Genomic DNA, 20657 nt, shown 5'->3' on the forward strand with positions numbered 1-20657 from the left:
GGTGGCAGTGTGATGATTTGGGAATGCTTGTTTCCAGAACAACAAAGCTGGCCCAAATTTATGGGAATGGCGCTACACACAGGTCGGCGCTAAAACAAAACCCGTTAATCATTGCAAAACGAGCAGAGCTTCACCTTCCATCAGCAAAATGTTCAGTTGGAGCGTCATCAATGCATGAAAGTATTACAGTACAAGAGTCCAGACCTAATCTCATTTAAGAAATTAGGGCAAGATTAAAAATTCACATCTAAAAATGGTTTACACTGAAGCTGAGCTTTCAGCTTTCAGGAATGTTTCAAAGAAAAGTGGGTTAAAATCTCTCTATAATTATGTGCTATTATGCATTAGTCACATGTAATCAAAACAATAAAATGCATTGGAAGTGTGTGGTTACAGTGAACAAAATGCTAAAAAATGTTCATGGTGTACTTTCATAAGGGAGTAAATGTGCAACTGGTTCTCGTTTCTATCGGCATGAAGGGAGTCTTTTTTTTGTTTTTTAATGAATATTCACTCAGTATTTGGTGAATTTTCCTAAAGGTCAGAGAAGATCAAGAGAAGAAACGGCTTGAAGAGGAAGTGCAGAGTCACTCTTTGCCGCCACAACAGCAAGTAGGCCAGCAGTCGGGTCTGGAGGTGTCTCAGTCACAGCCGGTGCCACAGCCTGCAGCCTATGTTGCGCCCCAGCCTACCCAGCACAGCACACAGATTAGCGGCCAACCAGCATCGCAGCAGAGTATTCAGAGCTCGAACTACGGTACTGCTCAGTCGACGAATGTCACCGGGATGTCCCAGGGGGTTCCCCAGCCAGTTTATATTCCCCAGTCGAGTGGACAAGTCCAAGTTCCCATTCAGGGACAGAGTGTTAGTGGCATCCAGCCAGAGTCTGAAGAGTCTGAGTCGGACCAACATCTACAACAGACTGCAGGAGGTATAATTACTCAATCTGAGAGACCATAATGATTAGATTCCTAAAGGTTTGTGTTTACCAACCAGTTCACCTTTTTGTCTCTTGCCCAGCTCGGGACCTGGCGGACAGATTACCTGGTTCCTCCGCCCTTCCTGAGGCCCTGCCTCCTCAGCCTAAAGTACCCTACACTTCTCCAAATCAGCATCTTCAGCCGCAGGCGTCATGTTCACAGATGCAAAATGAATCGATGTCAACGGTGAGAAAATACAAGAAAGATTCTCCTACTTAAACTCTCGCTTTATCTTTAGAGGAGTTGCAGGCGCTTCGTCGTTTTTGTGTCTGTAGGACCTGTTGGCAAACGCTAGTCACAAACATTGAACAGGTTTAATCTCTTTTAAAAAAGAAAGCTCCTTGTCTGAGGCATGACCAAATATGCTGGTCACGATTTTATGAATATAGATAAGAAATGAGACAAATGAGGCGCAGTTTGTTTGAATATGCAACATATATTGCTCTTTTATAAAAATAGCCAGTTAACTGTAATCTGCATCCAGAACTCATGGTGTCTTGTTCCACCGCAGGTGCAAGCCGGTCAGCCTGAAGTGGTTCCTAGTGCGCCCACCAACTCGTTGGCTTCAGTGACGCCTCCACAGGTATGATATCGGATATCAGATCATTATGACTTTGCAGAGTAATTGTGAAATCTGAAACCATTTTTTTTCGCAGAGTTTTGCTTTGGTCAGATCTATTGTTTATAGGATAATAGCTTGGAGAAATTTTCTGGACACACCCCTCTTTGTCTGAACTCAGCCTTTCAAAGTAAAAGCTCATTTGTTTAGGAGCTTGAGGTGCTGGTTTAGGCAGCAGGATCATAACTGTCCTGTTCGGTTTCTCTCCCCCTCTATTAACTTGACTTCTATCTTCAGCCTGCCACTCTTACCTTGTGCTTTTGTTTGTTTGTTTTTTATAGTACGGAGTTTACTACCAACCATCGCCTCCCCCTCAGGTAGATAAAATGTACCTTTGTCCTGCTACAGCCTTTTAATACGTCCTCAGTCTAAAGAGTAACATGCTCAGGGAAACTAAAGAAACACGTTCGTACTAATCTGTAGACTCCTATAACTGTCTACTGTAGTAGTTGTAGCGGTACAAAGTGGTTTCTGCTTAAAAAAAAAAGAAAAAAAGAAATAAAAACCTGCACATACGATGCTTTGTTTTTCGCTTAGCAACCCCCTGTCCCTAGTGTCGGATAGATGAATCATAGATGAATTGCGTAGCAATGTTATCCAACAGGTAAGTGCATGTGACTTTAAAAGAGCGCAGAGGAAATCTCTGACAGATGTACTGTAGATGATTAGTGAGCAACCAGGCCTTCACAAGGTGCCCTAAATACCTGTATTGCTGCATTCTTCCAGCTTGTCTTTTAATGGTGCTCCTGTCCAGATGCCTTTTCTTTTTTTTGTTTCTGGTCTTCGATGTACATTTCCTTTAGTATGCTTATATTTTCTCTCAACAAGCCCTGATGCCCCCTGTCTTCTGTTATGTTTCTTTCCAGCCACAGTTGGAGAGCAGCAGCACAGTGGCCCAAACTCCGAGTGGAGCTCAGCAGCCGCAGGTGACATACAAAACCTCTCCTGCTAATGCTTTACATGCATTTTAAATCTTGCTTTAACTTGTTTTTAAAATGTATATATATGAGTCAGCCATATTGTAGGCATTAGTAAACTAACATACGTACATAATGAGTGAAATTAATGTTTTGATTTTGGTCTCAAACATCGAGAAGTTTCCTCTTGTATGCAGGGAATACAGCACACATTTGGCTGCAGTATATACATTTTATTCAGACTTCCTACTGGTTTGCTCGACAGTGACTGCATGAGCGTTTCTCTGTCTACTTTTGTTTGGATTGTTCAAAGTTTCTATCTGTTTTCCATGAACACACAACTCTTACTGTGTTTTGTGCCATTGCTTTCTTCCACTCTTTCCTTCTGCATGCTGCTTATTCTTGCATGGCTTTTAGCCTTGGGGGAATGATCCAAGTCCTCCTATCATGTCTCCACCAATCAACGCAGAGCACCTATACTTCCTCTATCAGGCTTCATGCCTCTCTGTTTTGCAGGTACTTTACAGAGCACTAAACTTGTGTGGGTGGTTGAATTTGCTGTCAAGCATTTCTTTCACTTCTCCTTGGCATGGCTCCTTAAACTATGTAGTCATTCCTGGGGCAAAAATACCTGCACCACGGGGCTTATTATACATTTATAGGAATAGTTTTCGTTGTGTTGCTTTATCAGTCTGTTAAATGTGTTCCTGCATGGTGTTATCTGGATTTAAACCAACACAAACCAATAAAATCTGCAGCTAGCTGTATCAGTTAGTGTTAAATTTGACCTAAAAGGCTGTGGCTTGAAATTATACTTTAAACTGATGAATGTRGAATCTGTATTTATTCTATCATTAATTGTTTTAAGAGTAATACAGTGGTGCTTACAACTAATATGAAAAAAAAAAGTGTGGAACAAAATGAAAGTAACCTATATGTGGAAATGGTTTCCATCTAAGCTCAGCAGAGACGAAGACAGACTCGGAGGGAAATGAAAATTGTTGCACAGCAGTAATTGGTTTCTGAAGTGGACTTGCTATGACTGTGTCCACTTATTTTTCATTCTTTAAYATAGCACCATCTGGTGGATGACTTTGATAAATATATTTCTGGACTAGATTTTTAAAAAATGGATCATAATCGTTATGGAAACTGTAAAACTGAGGTGTCATAAWTATARCRAGGGGACATCAGAGATAGAAGTGTCTTTTCAAAACCCTACAATTATGAAACTCCAGAACGTGTACTTTAATCATAACGAGACTTAAAATWAAATTTTGTTTATGATGAAATCTAAAATTGTAAAAAGTAATACAAGAAAATGATATTTAGTAAGTAGAATTATATTTCTATGACACTTTATTGAAGTTGAAAATCAAAGTGCTTTGAAGTAAAACAAGAAATGACGTGTGGAAGGAACCAAAGAAATCCCGTTGAAATGTATTCTAATTAAAATCTTGATTTCATTTTAATGGAAGTAAATAAAACATATTCATGATTGTCAAACCAATCAAATATRAAAGTAATAATTACTGTAGTTCATCTGATGTTCTCGTTCAAAGATAATTTATTAGATTTTTTTTTGTTTAGAAATACTAAGCTGTGCTGTTTTTAAGTGATCTGAAAGGTTCACTGGTAAGATTTCTGGTCATCGTTACCAGTGTAATAGTTAAGATTTAGTCATGAGTTTGTTTCAATGTGTTTTAGGGTTCTGTGAGTCTTCCTCTCTCAGCACCAGTAGAACAACCTGCGAATTCTTCTGCTTTAGTGCCGCCATCTGGTGACAGGTATGACATTGTTTTTCTTCTTCTTGCATATACACTTTAATTTATGTTTGCAAACCACAAAAACTGATAGTTTGCTGGAGAATGTTGGGTTATTCTTTTTCACTTTTTGTTTCACAAGAGCATCAACAAATGCTCARAATATGATTGAATGCAAATGCTATCACTTTTAATTTSCRCCGTCACCAATACACGTCTGCTCATCGTCTTTCGCCTGAAYTTGTCTCCTCTAGCTGCCTGTCAGATGCAGCTTCAGGTCTAAGTGACGGTAACGATGGCGGTTCTACGTCTGGGGGTCGCCACGAGGGCCGCACCATGAAGCGTCACCAGCGGCGATCCGTCCGCAGCCGCTCTCGCCATGAGAAGACCGGAAAGGCCAAGCTAAATGTTCTCAGTGTATGAAGTTATCCTGCCAGTATTGAGTTCTTTCTGCTCCYGCGTTTATTTGTCACCAATCAGTTTTACCTGAAATCTGCTGCAGATTTCTAATGTGGGAGATCGAGTCGCAGAGTGCCAACTGGAAACTCACAACAGGAAGATGGTGACCTTCAGATTTGATCTAGATGGGGATAACCCTGAGGAAATCGCACACATAATGGTAAAGTTAATTTACTAGTAAATGCCATTTATGTTGTACCATTTACCGTTCACTGAGCATGCMGTTTTGATGATTTTGTTTTTTCCAACCTCTGTAAGGCACGTTTTAAAAGAACTGTGCGATCTGGCAGAGTCTAAATACGTCTTCTTTTCATTTAGGTTGAAAGCGAGTTCATCTTGGAGAATGAGCGCGAGTCGTTCATCGAGCAGGTCCGGGAGGTCATAGAAATGGCCGACGAGAAGGGAGAGAGCATTAAAGATGGCTTCCCACAGGTGCGGCTTTATTAGCCATATGAATGAAGARATTTCACTCCTGCTTGCTAAGCCTGAGGATGTTTCTGAATACATTGTCTTTATGCAGATGAGCCATCAACAAAAACCTGAGCTGACTGTTCCCATGGTACCAGGTAAATGGATAAAATCAGTGTTATTAGAGTGTTTAATTTTCACACAGTCTTATTCTTATAGGAACAAAAGGCAATAAATCTGCCTGACATGAACATGTATAAAATCATGCAAAAGGCATTTAGAGGTTAGTTTAATTCTGGAGCAAAGTGATAAATATAATATCAGTCATCGCCCACGTTTWAAAAAAAATTGAATTGTTATAATTCAATCAATTACATTTATTTAAAAATATTWAATTAAACTTAGTGCAGTATCTTTAAATTGTGACCTAAATTTAGTGACCATGGATTCATAAACATGTAGCACATYCGCTATACAARCAGCAGAATCGARTCCACATGTTTTTAATCAATGTTTGATTTTTAYTAAAATTCTAACCGGCAACTGTTGTGGATTCCTTCAGACTTCTCCACTTTTTGACTTCATCTTTGGTGTTTTTAATGACTGACTGATGGCTGAAGCTTCTTTCAGCATRATGGCTACAAACTGCTGATTTTCTGCACACTGACGAGCTGTAGATTTTGATGGACACACAGCTTTACTGACAGACTGGTGTAGTGTTTTCATTCTGCCTACATTGACCTGAAATGAGATGGGACATTGTAAAAAGCTGAGACTGCGTGTGTGGAAACTAAAACTCTTGGCACACACTGATTGGATGCACCATGTTTTTCATTAGGCATCTCCCCCAGCACCACTACTCAGGTGGTTCATTCAACAGGACGGAGGTTCATAGTGAGCCCGGTCCCAGAGTCGCGTCTGAAAGATCAGTTCTTTGGAGCTTCGTCTGCTAATACATCCGTCGGAGACGACCTTTGCTCTGGTAAGAACGTTAGCTTTGTCCGCCGCTTAATGCCAGCTTATAATTTCAGGCRTTAAGGTTCTACTTTGTTCTGCAGCTCCTTTGGGCCTCTCGCTGTCTGCTCCGTCTGGGGTTCTTCAGAACGCGTTCAGTCAACTCAGACAGGCTCGATTGGACAGAAGCAGCACCCTCGACTCGGCTCCGACCGATAAAGAGTCGGCCCCTGCTCTGTCCTCCGATGTCTCTAACAAAACCCAGTCCCCTGCTGAAGSTGCGGCTCCCGCCGCCACCGTTCCCGTCACGTCAGCGTCTTCACCTCCTCACTCAACAGGAAGAGTGTCGCCGTTACCAACACCCGCTCCATCCCAGACTGTGAACAACGACTCGAGTCCATCGCCGCAGTCTTCCCATGAGACGGCTCACCCACAGCATCCGCCATCGACCAGCATCCCGACTTCGTCCTCGACGGTTTCTCCTCCATCCACCCAGACGTCCATACCTGCGGTACCCGGGTCACAGCCAGGCAATATGGCTGCCRGCGGAGCGTCCGCCCCCGTTTCAGAGCGGCAGACCTTTAATAGTGCTGTTACATCCATCCATTCTCAGCACCCGCCTGCCACGACGGTACCCAGCCAGAGCCAGGCCCAGCCACACCCAACGGAGCCTGAGGGAGCCGAGGTGCAGTCTAAGACGGCCGGCAGGGATGACATCCTAACCCTCGATATGAAGCTCCGTTCGCTCTTCAAGGACCAGCTCTCCGCCTCCTCGGTGTCGGTGGATCACGGTTCAGGCACAGGGACTTCCTCTCCTCCCACCGGAACTTCCTCTCCTCCTCCTGGAGCCGCCCTSGTTCCTCCGTCGAACCTTCCCCTCGCTTCAGGCGCACAAAGTGTTCAGGGCTCGACCACACCAGGAGGGTCGGSTCAGCCCCCTCCATCGAAGCTCCGGGCTCAGGTCKGTGAATAATTCAGCTCTCAGAAATAAATCCACAGCTATCTTTACTGATGCAGTGATTCTTGACCAGATTCCTTTTTACCATTTTAGACTTTACCTACTGATCTTGAGAAAGCTGCTACACCTCCATCTGAACCTGTACACCCGTTTCCTGGACCAAACCAGGTGCGTTTCTCTGCAATATCACCACTAGATACAGAAGTCAAAGATTCTTCATGCCTAATCCGTCCCATTCTAGAAAATGATCTTACGCTGGTTTATTATCCGATCTGAAGTATTCTGGTAAAAAAAAAAAACAAAAAAAAAACACCTGTCTAATTTGTGACCAGATAAAGCTTGGTTTAATGTTTTAACCATTAGTTGCCTTTAGCAGATTATTTAAAGAATTGGCTTTGTTTAGTCAGGATTTATTTTATCTTTATAATTTGCTGTGGTAACCTGACTTCACATCTGGGTCTGTTTTTATTGTCTGTTGTTTTCTCTGTGTGTGAACACGCAGTCACTGCAGGGGAGTTTAGATACTCAGATAGTGAGAGCTCCAAGTCCTGAAACCGCTCAGGGAGGCGACGACGTCCAGCCTCCGGAGGCCGGTTTCACTCTGGGACGCTTTAAAGTGAGTCTCGTTAAATTTAAGATTCAAGGTTTAACTTTAAACAGCAGAACGTTTAAAAACCTCATGGTTCATCTTGTTACGTAGGTCTCTGTCGCAGCCGACAGTGCTCCCGATCCGTCCACCATTGTGTCTTCTTCGTCCCTCACACCATCCTCTACTTCCTCGTCGTCCTCATCCTCGTCGTCCTCGGCGCCTTCAAGCCCAGACAACACACTCCACCAGTCGTCCCCTCTGCCGAAAGGCCCCAGTGAGGCCGAYGGAGCCTCAGAGATCTCTAATGACTCTGCCATTCAGAGCACCAACGTCGGACGCTTCCAGGTGACCAAAAGCAGCGAAGCCTCGTCCGAAACGAGTGCCGCCTCGAAAGTGGGACGATTTTTAGTCACAGGTAAGTGGGAGGTTTGAAATGAATGTAGAAAAACGTTATGTAAAAGTGGTACGTTAAAGTTCCCTTGCTTCTCTTTTGGGGGTTTGACCCAGTTTACGACAACCAACCAGTAAGAGCTGGATGCATTAATTATGAATTATGGATTTTGTCTTATCTACATATTATACATTCAGGCTCAAATAAATGCATACACTCCACTAATCTTTTGGAAAAWGTATTTTAGCTGCAGAGAAAATACGTTATGTCATAACGTAGCCATCATCAACGTTGTGACTTAATTCTAGCTGAATATTTGATCGCTCTCTTATCTAAACATAGTTGATGGATTTAGATTCAGAAGCTTAGTGTTGGTCCCTTCAAACAGGCCGGTGTTGGTGTATCTAGCTGTCGATTTAAGGTGAATCGTATCGTTACTCCTTCCTGTTTGAGCAGCGGACCAGTGGAAGTGAAATGGGCCCCCAGCATGATTCCACTTCCACTCTATTTGACAGTTGGCACCGTGTTGAAACAAACATTTTCTCATCAAATCCACGACCTGCAGCTCACATCTTGCGCTCCATGACTGTATGGAATCCAAGCATTTATTGTTTCCCCTCACGCYTTAATTAACACATAAACATTTAATAATCACATTTAAATGTRTTAATTCTTACAGTTGCCTTGGCAAAAAGCTGCTAAAGTCTGCTTTCATTTTGAAAAACAATCAAGTCTAATATCTACCCTCTTAGAAATATGAATAGGCGTTGATGCTCTAAGAAACATAGCAGACAGAGATTAAAACCATGGCAACACTGATTGCCCCAATAAATGAGAATGTTCAACTCACATCCTGGCTGAGATAAAAGCTCTTCATAAACGTCTCTAGTCTTTAGGGCGTTAGTTGAAGTCTAGCCTGAAGGATTTGTTTTGTTGTTTTTGTGGTTTGAGTCAGACCTGTTGGTGTCTGATCGTCTGATTGTTATGAAAATTTTAAAGCTCAAGCTGATGTTGTGATGTTTCTGCTGAATCCATCAGACCCAGTGATGACAAACRTTTCTGTATCATGAGGTGAAACTTCATTTAAAGGTACCATATTCACTGTTTGATTTTCTGCAGTGACGCCAGCTCCAGTAGCAAACTCCAGCTCACAACATGGCAGCGGTTTGCCGAACGGACCGTCTTCATCGACCTCTGACCCTCCAAACCCACAGCTCCATGAAACCAGTGASGGGGACTCTGAAACGGAGGACGAAGCCCTTCAGAAAGAAATCAGTCGCCTCAGAGAAAAGTGCGTCAAACGTTTACTTACTGTTGAGATTTACATCATGTCAGTTCAAAAAAGATAGCCTAATGTTTTCTGTCTGCTCCCGCAGACACATGAAGGAGATTCAGCTCCTCCAAAGTCGTCAGAAAGAGGAAATAGAGGCRCTGTACTCCAAAATGGGGAAAGCTCCGCCTCCGTCTGTCGTCTCCCCTGCTGTGGCTCTGGGCGGAGGACGACGAAGACGCAAAAGCCACAGATCTCGCAGCAGCGGACAGCCCAGCCCCAGTCATTCAGGTCAGGACAGGCGGCTGATCATCTTGGTTTCCAATAAAACATGACGCCTAAACGTTTAATCCTCGTGTTTTAACGCTCAGGTCAGAGTCACGGGTCAGAGTCGCCTCTGAAGCAGAGTTTACCGTCTGCAACCGGAGCTGCAGACGGAGCCGCTAGCTCATCTGTACAACCACTCACATCGTCTCCATCGCTGCCGAGCCTCAGTAGTTCTTCCACTGGTACGCTTAATGTCATCGACCAGGAACTGAAATGTTTCTCCAGTTCGCAGCTCATCTGCATGAAATATATGTGCAGGATCAAGTGGAACCAGCTCCTCCAATGGGTCGAGCCTCGGCCAGAACAACTCCAACTCTCTGTCCCAAATGGGTGGAGCGGCTCCGTCCGCATCGCAGACCCAGAAGACCAAGAGCACCTTTTCTGATGACATGCACCAGCTGGTGGATAACTTTGCCAGAGACGCCAAGAAAGGGCCCAAGACCGGATCCTCGGCAACTCTGGGGCTGGATGTAAGCCTTCGGTTCATTTCTATAGTGTAAAGGTTTTTATTTAAAAGGACAGTTGTTCAAAATAAGGARTTAATATGCAGTAAATAAATCTCAGCTCAGATTAGTTGGTCCTGAAGGCTGAAGCTAGCAGCTGGTTAGAGATCAGCTGAGGCCAAACTAGACTTCACCATCTTCAAACAGCTCCAGTTTTAAAAAATAAACAATAAAAGGTTAGTTTGTTTGAAGTGTATTTCAGAAACATTGTAGCTGTTTTTATAATAGCACCAGGTGGTTAACATGCTCTTATCTTATAACACSTTTTCCACTGGAATYAGTAAATTAGTGACACRTTACCTGCCCTCTATTTCTTGTGTCAGCAATTATTGGTTTCTTTGTAAATAAGATCCAAATGTGCCACTTTCACATAAACAGGTCAGACGCCTTAAAGATGTTAAGAGTTGTTTTTACATGCACAGATCAGATGTAACCTTTGACCCTCTCAGACTAGCTTCAACATCCAGGACCAGTTAACCAGATTTAGCTTCCACTTGATCGTTTGTACCAAACGATGCATCTGCAGCTAAAAAACACTTCTAACATCAACATATGAAAAGCTCAGACCTCTGATGAATATAATTTTTGGATTAACTGATTAATAATTGGACAGTGAAAGGTGCGTAATAGGAGCTTTAGCAGAATTTGAAGCAGATGAAGGTAAAACTGGGTAGAAAAGATTTGCAAAGACGGTTTTTTATCTTAAATACACTTTTTTTGTTGTTSTACACCCGTACAGTTTTGGATTAATTACTGCTCTGTGTTCTTTCAGCAGATTGTCTGTAGACTCCAGTTAATGAYTAATCAAATACTGAATCAGTTGACAATCATTTAAATATTTGCTTAGTTGTTTCGGCACTAATTTCAACAAATCCTTCCCTTCTCGTTGCTACACAGATCATCCCTCCAGCGAATATGGGSCGTAAATTTTCGGCRCCGGGACAGCTGGGTCCGACCCATCACGCAACCTCCAACTGCACAACCACCACCAGCACCCACCTGCCCAACCCGGCCAATCCCGCAGCTCCTCTGGTGCCGAGGAAAGGCTCCCTGGGGCCAGTCACCCAGGGTTTCGGCTATGCTCCACCCTCCTTCAGTGCTTCTGCGTGGGCCGGACCCACAGGCAGCTGCCAGGTCGGCATGCACACCCCCTCTCAGCCACTAAAGCAGTACCAGCCCCCCACCACTGGCTCGGTGTCCATGCACCAGGGCTACCACTTRGGAACAGGTCAGACCAGCCAGGCCACGGTCAGCCACGGAGGGACCAGTCCAAGGCCTACGTAGCCCAGTGCGGGCCCTGCGCCAGGCTGAGACAAAGGGCCAAACAGAGCAGAGAGGTCAGAGGTCAGAGGTCAGGCAGTCGTTGACCCAAGAACCACAGCCTCTCTTTGCATTTTGCTGGTTAGCTGGCTTTGTATTGTTTTTTTTGTTTTTTAATTTCATCTTTTTAACATTGTGTATTATTTCTGTTGAAGAGTTGACCGGTGTGGTTCGAGTCCTCTCAGGTAGATTTCAGTCTGTCTGACAACTGGTGGGAGAGTGCAATACACCTCCACAGCACAAAGCGCGTCTCTCTTAGCCTGCCGTTAGCTGTGGAAGCAAGCTGTGATGAGTCAGGCGGCGGTATCCGCAGAAGCACCGCACACCGAAGGCGTAACCAAAAGCAGCCACAGGTGTCTTGAAAGCAAGATGCTGCAACATCGTCATTCCTTTAGGAGGGACTGGGATGCTCATCCTTATTGATCTGGACTTTAGAACGAGCTGGGACTGAAGAACGGTGGAGCCGGTCCACAAGGTAGTGGGGAGTAAAGTCGTTTGGCAAGTGGGGAGGAGAGTGTGAGTGTACAGAAAGTGTGAAATGAGAAGTGGAGTGACTCTGTAGGGTTAGAGGAAGGACTTGGTAAGTCAGGGAAGAGAAGTGACAGGGCTGCAGTACGGATAGATCCCAGAGACTACTGAGTAAAATGCAATAATGGTGAAGTAGATACAGTCCCTTATAACCGTGGCCTTAATCCCCAAACACATCGAAACATTGACCTTGTACATAGAGATCAGTCCATAGGGTTATGATTCTATATTTGACATATTCCTGTCTGTCTTTGTGGTTTGAGTTTTCGATCATCCAGATTCACCTGTGAGAACATCGTCCTGGCGTTGATCACCAGTAGTTTAACTGACAAGGCGGCGGCYGCAGGAGTTAACCCCACCCAAACATCAAATCCCTTCTTTGACTTCAGCCGAGTTATGAATTGCTGATAACACGCATATCATATCCAAATGAATATTATCGGGATAGTATTTAAAGAAGTTTTCTGTTGTGTGGACAGGCGGCGCAAAGTACACAAATACATGGGTTTACCGCAAAGTCGTGTCCCACAAGATATTTGTACCCATAACATTTAACTGTGACCTCTCACATCCCAAAGTGTCTGGGTTTTTTGTTTTTTTTCTCTGTGATCTGTTTTTGTAAGCGTATATTTAATACAACAAACGTTCTTTATGGACCTGTATTCAGCCATCAGATTTTGATGTTGTTTCACTGTAATTATTATTAAAAGGTTGTTAAACAACATGTAAAGAAATATTAAAAAGTGCAATTGCAGGGTGGTTGCAGTTAATATCGTTCTCACCGCGCAGGAGTGAACCTGCTGTTTTATTAAGCTCTTCTAAGACTGCCCTGCACCCATTTTCTATTTTTTGTTGTCGTTCTTGTAAATATGCTAAAGTGAGGCTTTCACATAATACTCCGTCATCACCACTCTTAATGCACATGCACTCTAAGCCGTAAACACGAGGAACACTTTAGTGCCTTGCATCCTCACTAATGATCGGTTCCAGATTCATCCAGCCCCCTGCAGCTTAAACCAGTACGAAAAGTTAAGCCACTCGACACGGTCGGTTCAGAGCATGCAACGCTGAAACAGACACAGAACCAAGAGCAGAGTTAAAATGTGCCGTTTCTTTTCTCTCTACATTTACGTTTGTGTTGGTTGTGTAATCAGCTGTGTATTTCTACTTGACTCGTGGGAACATGGATTGTTTTGTTTTGCTGACATTTTCTTTGTGAATTTATTACTAAACAACTTTATAGAAGCACGTGTTTTAAGTGGAGAGTGGGCTGTACAAAGGTTCAAAAGTCCTCCTGCTGACTCAGCTGCTGCCTCACCACCTCGCAGCAGTGCCATGCTGTTGTTGTGACTCTTTCGCCTGCTTGTAGATCGAATTGTTTAACTTCTCTAGAGAAAAAAATGACTTCCTGCAATGCAGAATATGCAATGTTTAACGTTTTATAGGGGAGCGAGGGGTGTTGGAAACATTTGCATGCTGATGAAGTGTTAACTTCGACGTTTTTGATAACGGAATAAGTATTTCTTTTACTCGTTTGCTTTTCCTGACAGTCATCAATATCACAGTCGCAACCTCAGCAACAGGTTATCAGCATGCTAGCTTTACTGGGTGTTTATTCCTATAAACAAACGACCAATTCACAACTTGACCACTGCACAACACAAGCTCACAAAGGTTAACATACATGTGCGATCACACAATTCCCAGACCCCTCCGTCCTGTTAAAGGCCCCGGCGCATAGTTCCACTCGCATCCGATCCCTCCTGACTTCCTGTGATTCTGTGTCTGTTTTGTGTACATTTTTCCACATTGTACAAAATGTAAAAACAAATAAAAATATCAAATACAAACAATGTCCATGTCATTTGTCTGTTTACAGGGTCTCCTCAAAAGATTTCAACATTTTATTCCGATTTTTCTATTTAAAACACTTTTAAGAGCAGAAGCGGTTTTCTTTGATCGATGATGTGCAAACATTGTAACGTAGCAGTAATGCTGTGCAAGAGGAACACGAGTATATTGAAAATAAATAGGTTTTAATCTAAGCGCAGCGTAAACTGTCATGTGTCCAGCCGGCGTTTCTTCAGCTGCTGTCCTTGTCTGTATGGACTGAAGGCCTCACCTGGAAATCAGAGAGATAGAAGTTAAAATAAAGACTTCAGTCAGAGGCTCACACACTCTGAGATCGTCTACCTGGTCTCCCCTGGTACTGATTGTTGTGCTGCGTTCTGGAGTGAGTGTTCGGGCTTCTGGTCGACGCTCTCTGAGGCGTTTTACTTCTCGTCTGCATCTGGTGACTCCCTGGCGTTCTGGGCATGCTCCCTCCGGGAGAAGACGCGCCTGCGGGAACGTCCAGCTCCTCGATCCCATCCAAAGTGAAATCCCAGAGTTCTGGGTCGTCTGCAGATACAGCGAGACGTGAGGAGGAAACCTCAGCAACTAAACCCGAGGCGATGGATTAAAGTGCCGTTTGATCCAGTTGAGCTTTCAGAACGATCAAATATTAGCCCCATGTGAACCTTCTACTTGTAACTAATTACTGTCCGCATTTTAGACTTTAATGGATCCATACCATGTAACGCCGATGGTGCCTTCACATGAAACCTGCTCTTTAAGATCTACACTTCTTTTCTAATTGAAAATTTGTGGGAAAAAAAAGTTAATTGAGATAACGTTCACTGTAATCACACATGAGAAGGATTTTAAGTCTTTTAGACTATTTATGCCCMGTTTGAATAATCTTACCTGTACATGTGTTCCTGCCGCCTGACTGGTTATCGGATGTTGTGTTGTCGCTAAACGCAGACGCACCGTCCTCACCTGAGGAGCAGGGGGGGGAAAAAAAACAAAAAAAAACGAGATCAAATCTTCACATGTAAAATATGAACTAAAAATAGTTGAGAATAACTCTTATTGACAACCTCACAATGTTTTAAGTTTTTTGTGTGAAGCAACCMATCATGCTTTAGTGGAATCAGATTTGTCAAGCGAATGTTTTCACAATCATTTAACATAATCATGATTACRTCATCTTCAACAATGCTAGTACTGCACATTTTTCCTCAAAAATAGATGTGATTAGGCCTGCCACCATAACTAATTTTGCAATTTTGCTCAATGACAAATTGTCCCAGAAATGATTACCATATGAGACAATTTTCAACTAACATAATAATGGCACATTAATGTGAGTGCATCCTCCAAAAGATCAAAAACCTTTCACTTCTAAAGAACATGCAACACTGGAACTGGGAAACATTTGAAATATTCAAATTAAACAAACAAAACAACAATAGTTAAAACAGGTGTGTGTAAACAAAATTGTGTTTCAAAAGATGTTAATCATTCAGCTTCGACAGGACAAACAGGCACAAGTGTCAGGAATTTTGTAAAAAAAAGAAGAAAATAAAGTGCTAACTACTTCGTACTGGGTGTCAAATGTTTGTAGCATTTTTCAAAGTGACGGCTTTTGAACAATATTAAAGGGAAACATCTCTAATGATTGTTGAGATCATTTTAATTTATCATTAATTGTTTTATTGCTTATTGCGACAGTCTTAGATGCGATTCACCCCTAAAATGTACTTTTTTTTAAGTACTGCAAACTCAAACACGTTTAATCTTTTTTATGCTACAATACAGAAAAAAATTAAAGGGTTCACTAAACTGTGAATCATATTTTCTCTGGCTGGATCTCTACCTCCCGTGGATCTCTGTCCCATCGCAACCTCCGCCTCCTCAGTCTTTGCTTGTTGCAGTTTCTGCTGCAGCTTCTTGGCCTCCATCTCCCTCCTGAACTTCTGCTGCAGCTGCTGCTGCCGCAGCTTTCTCAGATGTTTGGGGTCCGCGTTTGGGCCGGACATGACGGCGGCGGCAGCGTCCGCGGCTGACCTTTAGAGGACGAAGGCGACGGTAAAAGGTGCTTTTTTTTTTTTTTTTTTTACAGTAGAGATGACGGAATGAGAACGGCCCGCGAAGCGCGGTGTGTTCACCTGGAGAGGACGTTTTCTGTCTTTAGGTCGGGGGCAGAGCCAGCTGAACTGGACCGGTGGTCCTCTGGTTGGTTCTGATTGAGGACTCTGGGCTCCAGTGGCATCCTGGCAGGTTCTGTTGCACTCGCTGGGTTTCGATCTCTGACCAGACTGCAGAAGCGGGCCTTCTCTACGGACGGCTGGCCCTCGGAGCGCTTCGTCTGTGCCGGGTCCAGATCAGGACGAGGCTGTGCAGAGGGAAGCGGTGACTGCAGAAACATCGACACAAAGCTTCAGCTTCCTTTGTTATTCCTCACCTGTTTGGGAATCTTGTTGATGGCAAGGAGGTATTCTTTGTCCAGGATGCAGTTTCCGAGAGCGTTACCAAAACATCTCCACATGACGAATAAAGACGTTAATTTTTCTGCACCAATCCAAGCAAATTTAAGAAAGACAAACATGAAATTCTTCTTTACTTCAGAGCTCTCTTCATGCCGTCTGTCACCGCTTCCTTTCTCGCCTTTTCCAGAGACAGAGCTTTAGACCTCAGACCCTCGCTGACTCCGTACCCCACATCCTCATGAAACGACCCGTCCTGGAGGGACACAGATGGCTTCAATCCACAAATTCACATCGATGACATGAGTATTTAAGAAGTGGAAGGAAAATTATGCTTCGTTTCTTGCCGTTTGGCTTGACCAGTTTTGCTTATTTCAGGATCTCACTACAACAGCACCCCTCGCTTTTCACATTTCAATCAGGAAAACCAAGCATTCCTTTACAATTATGCACTACTTTGTGTTGCTCCGTCAAATAAAAATCCCAATAAAGTGCATTGGATTTTGTGATTCTAATGTAACAAGACAGAGAAATACTCCAAGCAGTCGTTAATGAAGAGTTTGTGATTGTCCAACCTTCAGCTGCACTTTGACAAACGCACTGACTCCAACATAAAACTTCCCATTGATGAGGTCTACAAAGTCTGGAAACAAAGGAAAACTTGTTTTTATGATTGTTTTTTAAAATTAAAAATCCTTGTATATTACTTTATTACTCACAAAATATTGGCATTTGACAAGTAACACGTCTTTGGCATTTGACTCCACAAGCACTTCTTACCGACATTTTGTTGGGAAATGGAGTGAGACCATCCATTGTATCCAAACATCTCATTGGCCAGACTGATGACGCGATGGCCTTCAATGTAGCAGACCTGTCCAAAACAGGAAAAAGGTTCGTTTAGCTCAAACCCCAGAGGCGGTTTGTTGCAGGAAGTCTTTAAAATGCTCGTCACGGCTTTGAAGAAACACAGAGTTTGTTGCCTTTTGTCCTCCTCCAGCCATTCTGGTGCTGATGAACTCGGGTCCCAGCCGCTGCTGCAGAGCGTTCTGCACGGCCCGGTACTCCTCCGCCGTGTAGGTGCACTGACCAGAGGCAGAGGTACAGACAACATTTATGACGAGAGAGGACGCGGCAAATCAGTCAGTTTACAGCACGTTACAAGTTAGGTATTTGACAATTTAAAGAACTAAATGTCATTTAACTCTTCATTTGTTTCTTATGCTAATAAATCTCAGCAAGTTTAAGATTATAAAACCAATTTAAACAACACAGTGCTTCCAATTCAGGAGTATGGTGAAGAAAGCTGTAATTATTGTACATTATTTTTCAGAAACTCGTGTTTTTTCCATTCAGTTGAAATAGACAATACGGTCAAACTTAGTTTTTCTCTAACTTTAGTTATTGCAGAACTTCAATACACTATTTATACAAAATCGTCTTTTCCGGACGATTTCTTTATTTATTTACTTTTGTTGCAATCTTTTAAGCATTTTTGGAGTTGTGGTTATGAAATATTAACCTTGAAGCTGTTTGAATCTCATCAGTCGTTTCCATATGTCATGAAACAACACAATATGGAAATCAGCTTGTGATATGCAGAATGAGTTATTGGACCATTTCGCAGCTGTTTTGGCAGCTTGTCTGGCTTAGATCAACTCTGTTTTAAATCCTATAACTCCAGTCAGATTAAGACTGGATTAGCCAACACTAAGGAGACGTTAACTAAGGAGCAGCTTTGATCTTTGGTACCTTTATTTCAATTGTAAACATGAAAAAAGTACCAGTTTTACCAACTCAGCTGTCATCAAGTCAGTTCGAAAGCATATTTAAAAACAACAGCTGTTCACCAAAGCATGTACAACTCAAATTATATCAGCATTATAGGTTCTATCCAACATTAGAACCATGGGAACAATTCCATTTAAATGTAAAATTACTTTACGATTAAAAATAGTGAAAAATTAAACAATCATTGAAAAAAAAATGTAATGCATCCAGTCCTGAAGGATAAACGGATAAACTCAAGTAGTGGAGTTTAACAGTGGAGCAAATCAAAGACAGATTGTGTCACATAAAATTTTAAAAAACTCAGTATTTTTTTTGGACAAAGATTCTTTGCAGTGTAAAACAAATATCCAAATGCATAATTACATTCAAGCCACACATCTGTCAAACCAAGTAACTTTCTTTTACCTTAATAATGAATTAAGTTTGTTTAATTTATTACTTATTGTCCTTAATGAATATAATAGAACATAAAAATGGCGCTTCTCTCTGCTTACTTGTCCGAAGCTCCTGGATGATGCATGGACACTCTTCTCCTCCGTGCTCATAGCTGTAGTCCTAAAATTATTAAATGCCCAAAGTGCAAAAATCAATTTACAACATAAATAATTATACATACATGTCACAAGTAAAATTAAATGGGAAATAAATAAATGATTGTATTAAAATGTGCCAATAGTTACACATAAACACGAGATTTATGAATTAAAATATAAACTCACTGTATGATAATACAATCTTCAATCCTGAATTTATTGAGTTATTTCATTGTTCATTTCGTGCAGTCCACCATGAAATGATTACAATTTTTGAAACTTCTTCATATTCCACTCATCTTAACTCCATCATTTTAGCCTCTCCCATTTACTTTTGGGTAACTTAATATATTTACTTTTGATTAAATAAATACTGTAAAAGTTCAAAATGCTTTTTAAATATTCTACTTATGAAACGTTTTATTTCCATTTACTGTTAATTTGACGTAAATGCCTACCATTTGATGATTTTTTTTTGTTGTTGTTCAATTGTGACCCTTTTGGACTTCCATAGATGTACATAAACACGTAGCATAACCCAGTAGCTCTTTCTATTGTGTCAAGTAGCTTATTTAAAACTCCTAAATTATTCATAACATAAAAATAATTAGTGAAAAGTCTATTAAGTGTTGAATACTTTTAGGAAAAACTCTCAATCTTCCCCTCTACTTGCTAATACGGTTTGTACCCAGGTCCGACTATGAATAACTACAAAACATGTAAGTATAACTCACCTGTTTAAGCTCCTCTAAACTATTTTTATGATAAAAATCCACAGAAATATTTAAGAAATGTGCAGTTTACGCATACAAAGTAGCAACCGTGTGAACTTCCCGCTCGCTCTACCGGGGGAGGAGCCTCTTCATGCTGCGTTCATGGCTATCGGAAATGAAAGTGTCAACAAGCCCACGGCTACGAGGAATTGTTAAAAAATTTATCATTTAAAAGAAATAGTTATTCAAAATACAACTTACTTAATGATTTAATTTAGACCCCTTTAGACTGCAACTGATAATATAGGAAGGAAGCGCAGGAAGATAAATTTTGGTAGAGAAAATTTCGAGGTGAACTTGAAGTTTTGTGTCGTAATCTCTTGTCTTTATTCTACACGGGAAATTTAAGCAAGAAGAGACACATGACAAACCAGAATAAGTCAAATGAAAATCAGTCAGATACTTTAAAAGATTCAAATCCATAAATAACATGACCTATTGGAAAATATAAAGGCACAATACAAAAAATAAATTTGTGTTATTGTTTTCATAATTTATTGTTCTTTTGGACTTAAAAATTGCTTTTCGCAGATGACAGAGGTGCAGCTATTTCGCAAAGAAGAATTGGGSAATTTTTCCCAGTTTCCACCTTTACTCTGGCAATAATGAATACAAATTTATGTTGCACTTTTTAGATGTTTGCATTTAACCCATCCTAAAAGATTTGTATTATTTCTCTTCCACTCCCCAATTGTATTTTGAGTTTTTCTATGACCATTTTTCTCCTAAAAAAAGATACATTGAAGTTTGTGGTTTAAATGTGCCATAAAGTGAGCAAGCTCAATGTGTGGAAACATTTTTGCAAGGCGCTTTTAACTTTTATAACCGCATAGCTCTATAATGATGATTAATGATTTGGTGTCAATCTAAAGTCATGCAAATRCAAATTTTCCATCACTGAAGATATATTTTTTTACTTTTTACTGTACATGTTTTTTTTAATTCTAATTATTTAAGAATGAGTTTGCACTGGCAAGTGACAAAGACCTGCTTGCTCCGCAGCAATGTTTTTAAAGCCAGTGCAGATAATGTGTGTTTGATTAAAATCTTATTTTTCGTGCTGATAAGAAGCAATGTGGCACATGCAGTTCTTTTTCTTGCGCCACTATCTGTACATCTGCCACTATGTCCACTGCTCTTTCCTGTTTTGCTTATTATTGCTAACATCAATGAAGTGGCAATAAACTATCCCACGTGTTACAGAGGAAAAACTGCATGTTTCTGGTGAAGCTCTGCGGTTTTCCTCGCTTGCATACAGCTATAA

At 41.7% G+C, this 20657-nt stretch overlaps 2 protein-coding genes across 10 annotated transcripts in view; one reads left to right on the plus strand and one right to left on the minus strand.

Moving 5' to 3' along the window:
• wnk1a (WNK lysine deficient protein kinase 1a) overlaps nt 1-13051 on the plus strand; it is a 28765-nt gene extending 15714 nt beyond the window's left edge. For 3 of the 8 annotated variants that reach the window (XM_008411377.2, XM_017305216.1, XM_008411376.2), the window contains exons 9-29: nt 541-931; nt 1021-1166; nt 1492-1563; nt 1881-1916; nt 2466-2525; nt 2934-3032; nt 4224-4303; nt 4534-4696; nt 4782-4898; nt 5057-5170; nt 5259-5304; nt 5985-6128; nt 6205-7061; nt 7152-7226; nt 7561-7674; nt 7759-8062; nt 9158-9329; nt 9415-9599; nt 9680-9817; nt 9894-10105; nt 11036-11422. In XM_008411377.2, the coding sequence (XP_008409599.1) occupies nt 541-931; nt 1021-1166; nt 1492-1563; nt 1881-1916; nt 2466-2525; nt 2934-3032; nt 4224-4303; nt 4534-4696; nt 4782-4898; nt 5057-5170; nt 5259-5304; nt 5985-6128; nt 6205-7061; nt 7152-7226; nt 7561-7674; nt 7759-8062; nt 9158-9329; nt 9415-9599; nt 9680-9817; nt 9894-10105; nt 11036-11422 (3912 nt within the window). Of the gene's footprint in view, nt 1-540; nt 932-1020; nt 1167-1491; nt 1564-1880; nt 1917-2465; nt 2526-2933; nt 3033-4223; nt 4304-4533; nt 4697-4781; nt 4899-5056; nt 5171-5258; nt 5305-5984; nt 6129-6204; nt 7062-7151; nt 7227-7560; nt 7675-7758; nt 8063-9157; nt 9330-9414; nt 9600-9679; nt 9818-9893; nt 10106-11035 lie in introns of all 8 variants that reach the window. The other 5 variants (XM_017305220.1, XM_017305217.1, XM_017305219.1 and 2 more) reach the window with 5 other exon arrangements.
• A 1-nt stretch (nt 13052) lies between these two features.
• Nucleotides 13053-20645, minus strand: rad52 (RAD52 homolog, DNA repair protein). Of its 2 annotated transcripts, XM_008411375.2 has the most exons (12): nt 19355-20645; nt 18582-18642; nt 17280-17381; nt 17077-17170; nt 16872-16939; nt 16434-16552; nt 16275-16350; nt 15979-16205; nt 15687-15877; nt 14732-14806; nt 14180-14386; nt 13053-14108 (listed from the first exon to the last, which is right to left on the minus strand). In XM_008411375.2, exons 2-12 carry the CDS (start codon nt 18630-18632, stop codon nt 14047-14049), a joined length of 1272 nt encoding a protein of 423 aa, XP_008409597.1. In that variant the 5' UTR covers nt 18633-18642; nt 19355-20645; the 3' UTR covers nt 13053-14046. The 2 variants fall into 2 exon arrangements, with proteins under 2 accessions (XP_008409597.1, XP_017160711.1); XM_017305222.1 differs by having other exon boundaries at nt 17077-17381.
• Between the last annotated feature and the right edge of the window lie 12 nt (nt 20646-20657).

Source organism: Poecilia reticulata, linkage group LG6 (assembly GCF_000633615.1).
Source record: "Poecilia reticulata strain Guanapo linkage group LG6, Guppy_female_1.0+MT, whole genome shotgun sequence".
NCBI lineage: Eukaryota > Metazoa > Chordata > Actinopteri > Cyprinodontiformes > Poeciliidae > Poecilia > Poecilia reticulata.

Coding starts and splice junctions, on each gene's coding strand:
- rad52 (XM_017305222.1), bottom strand. CDS start 18,607: ATGCATCATCCAGGAGCTTCGGACAA. Junction 17,382..18,581: donor CATCCAGGAGCTTCGGACAA/GTAAGCAGAGAG, acceptor GCCTCTGGTCAG/TGCACCTACACGGCGGAGGA. Junction 14,109..14,179: donor TCAGTACCAGGGGAGACCAG/GTAGACGATCTC, acceptor TCTGATTTCCAG/GTGAGGCCTTCAGTCCATAC.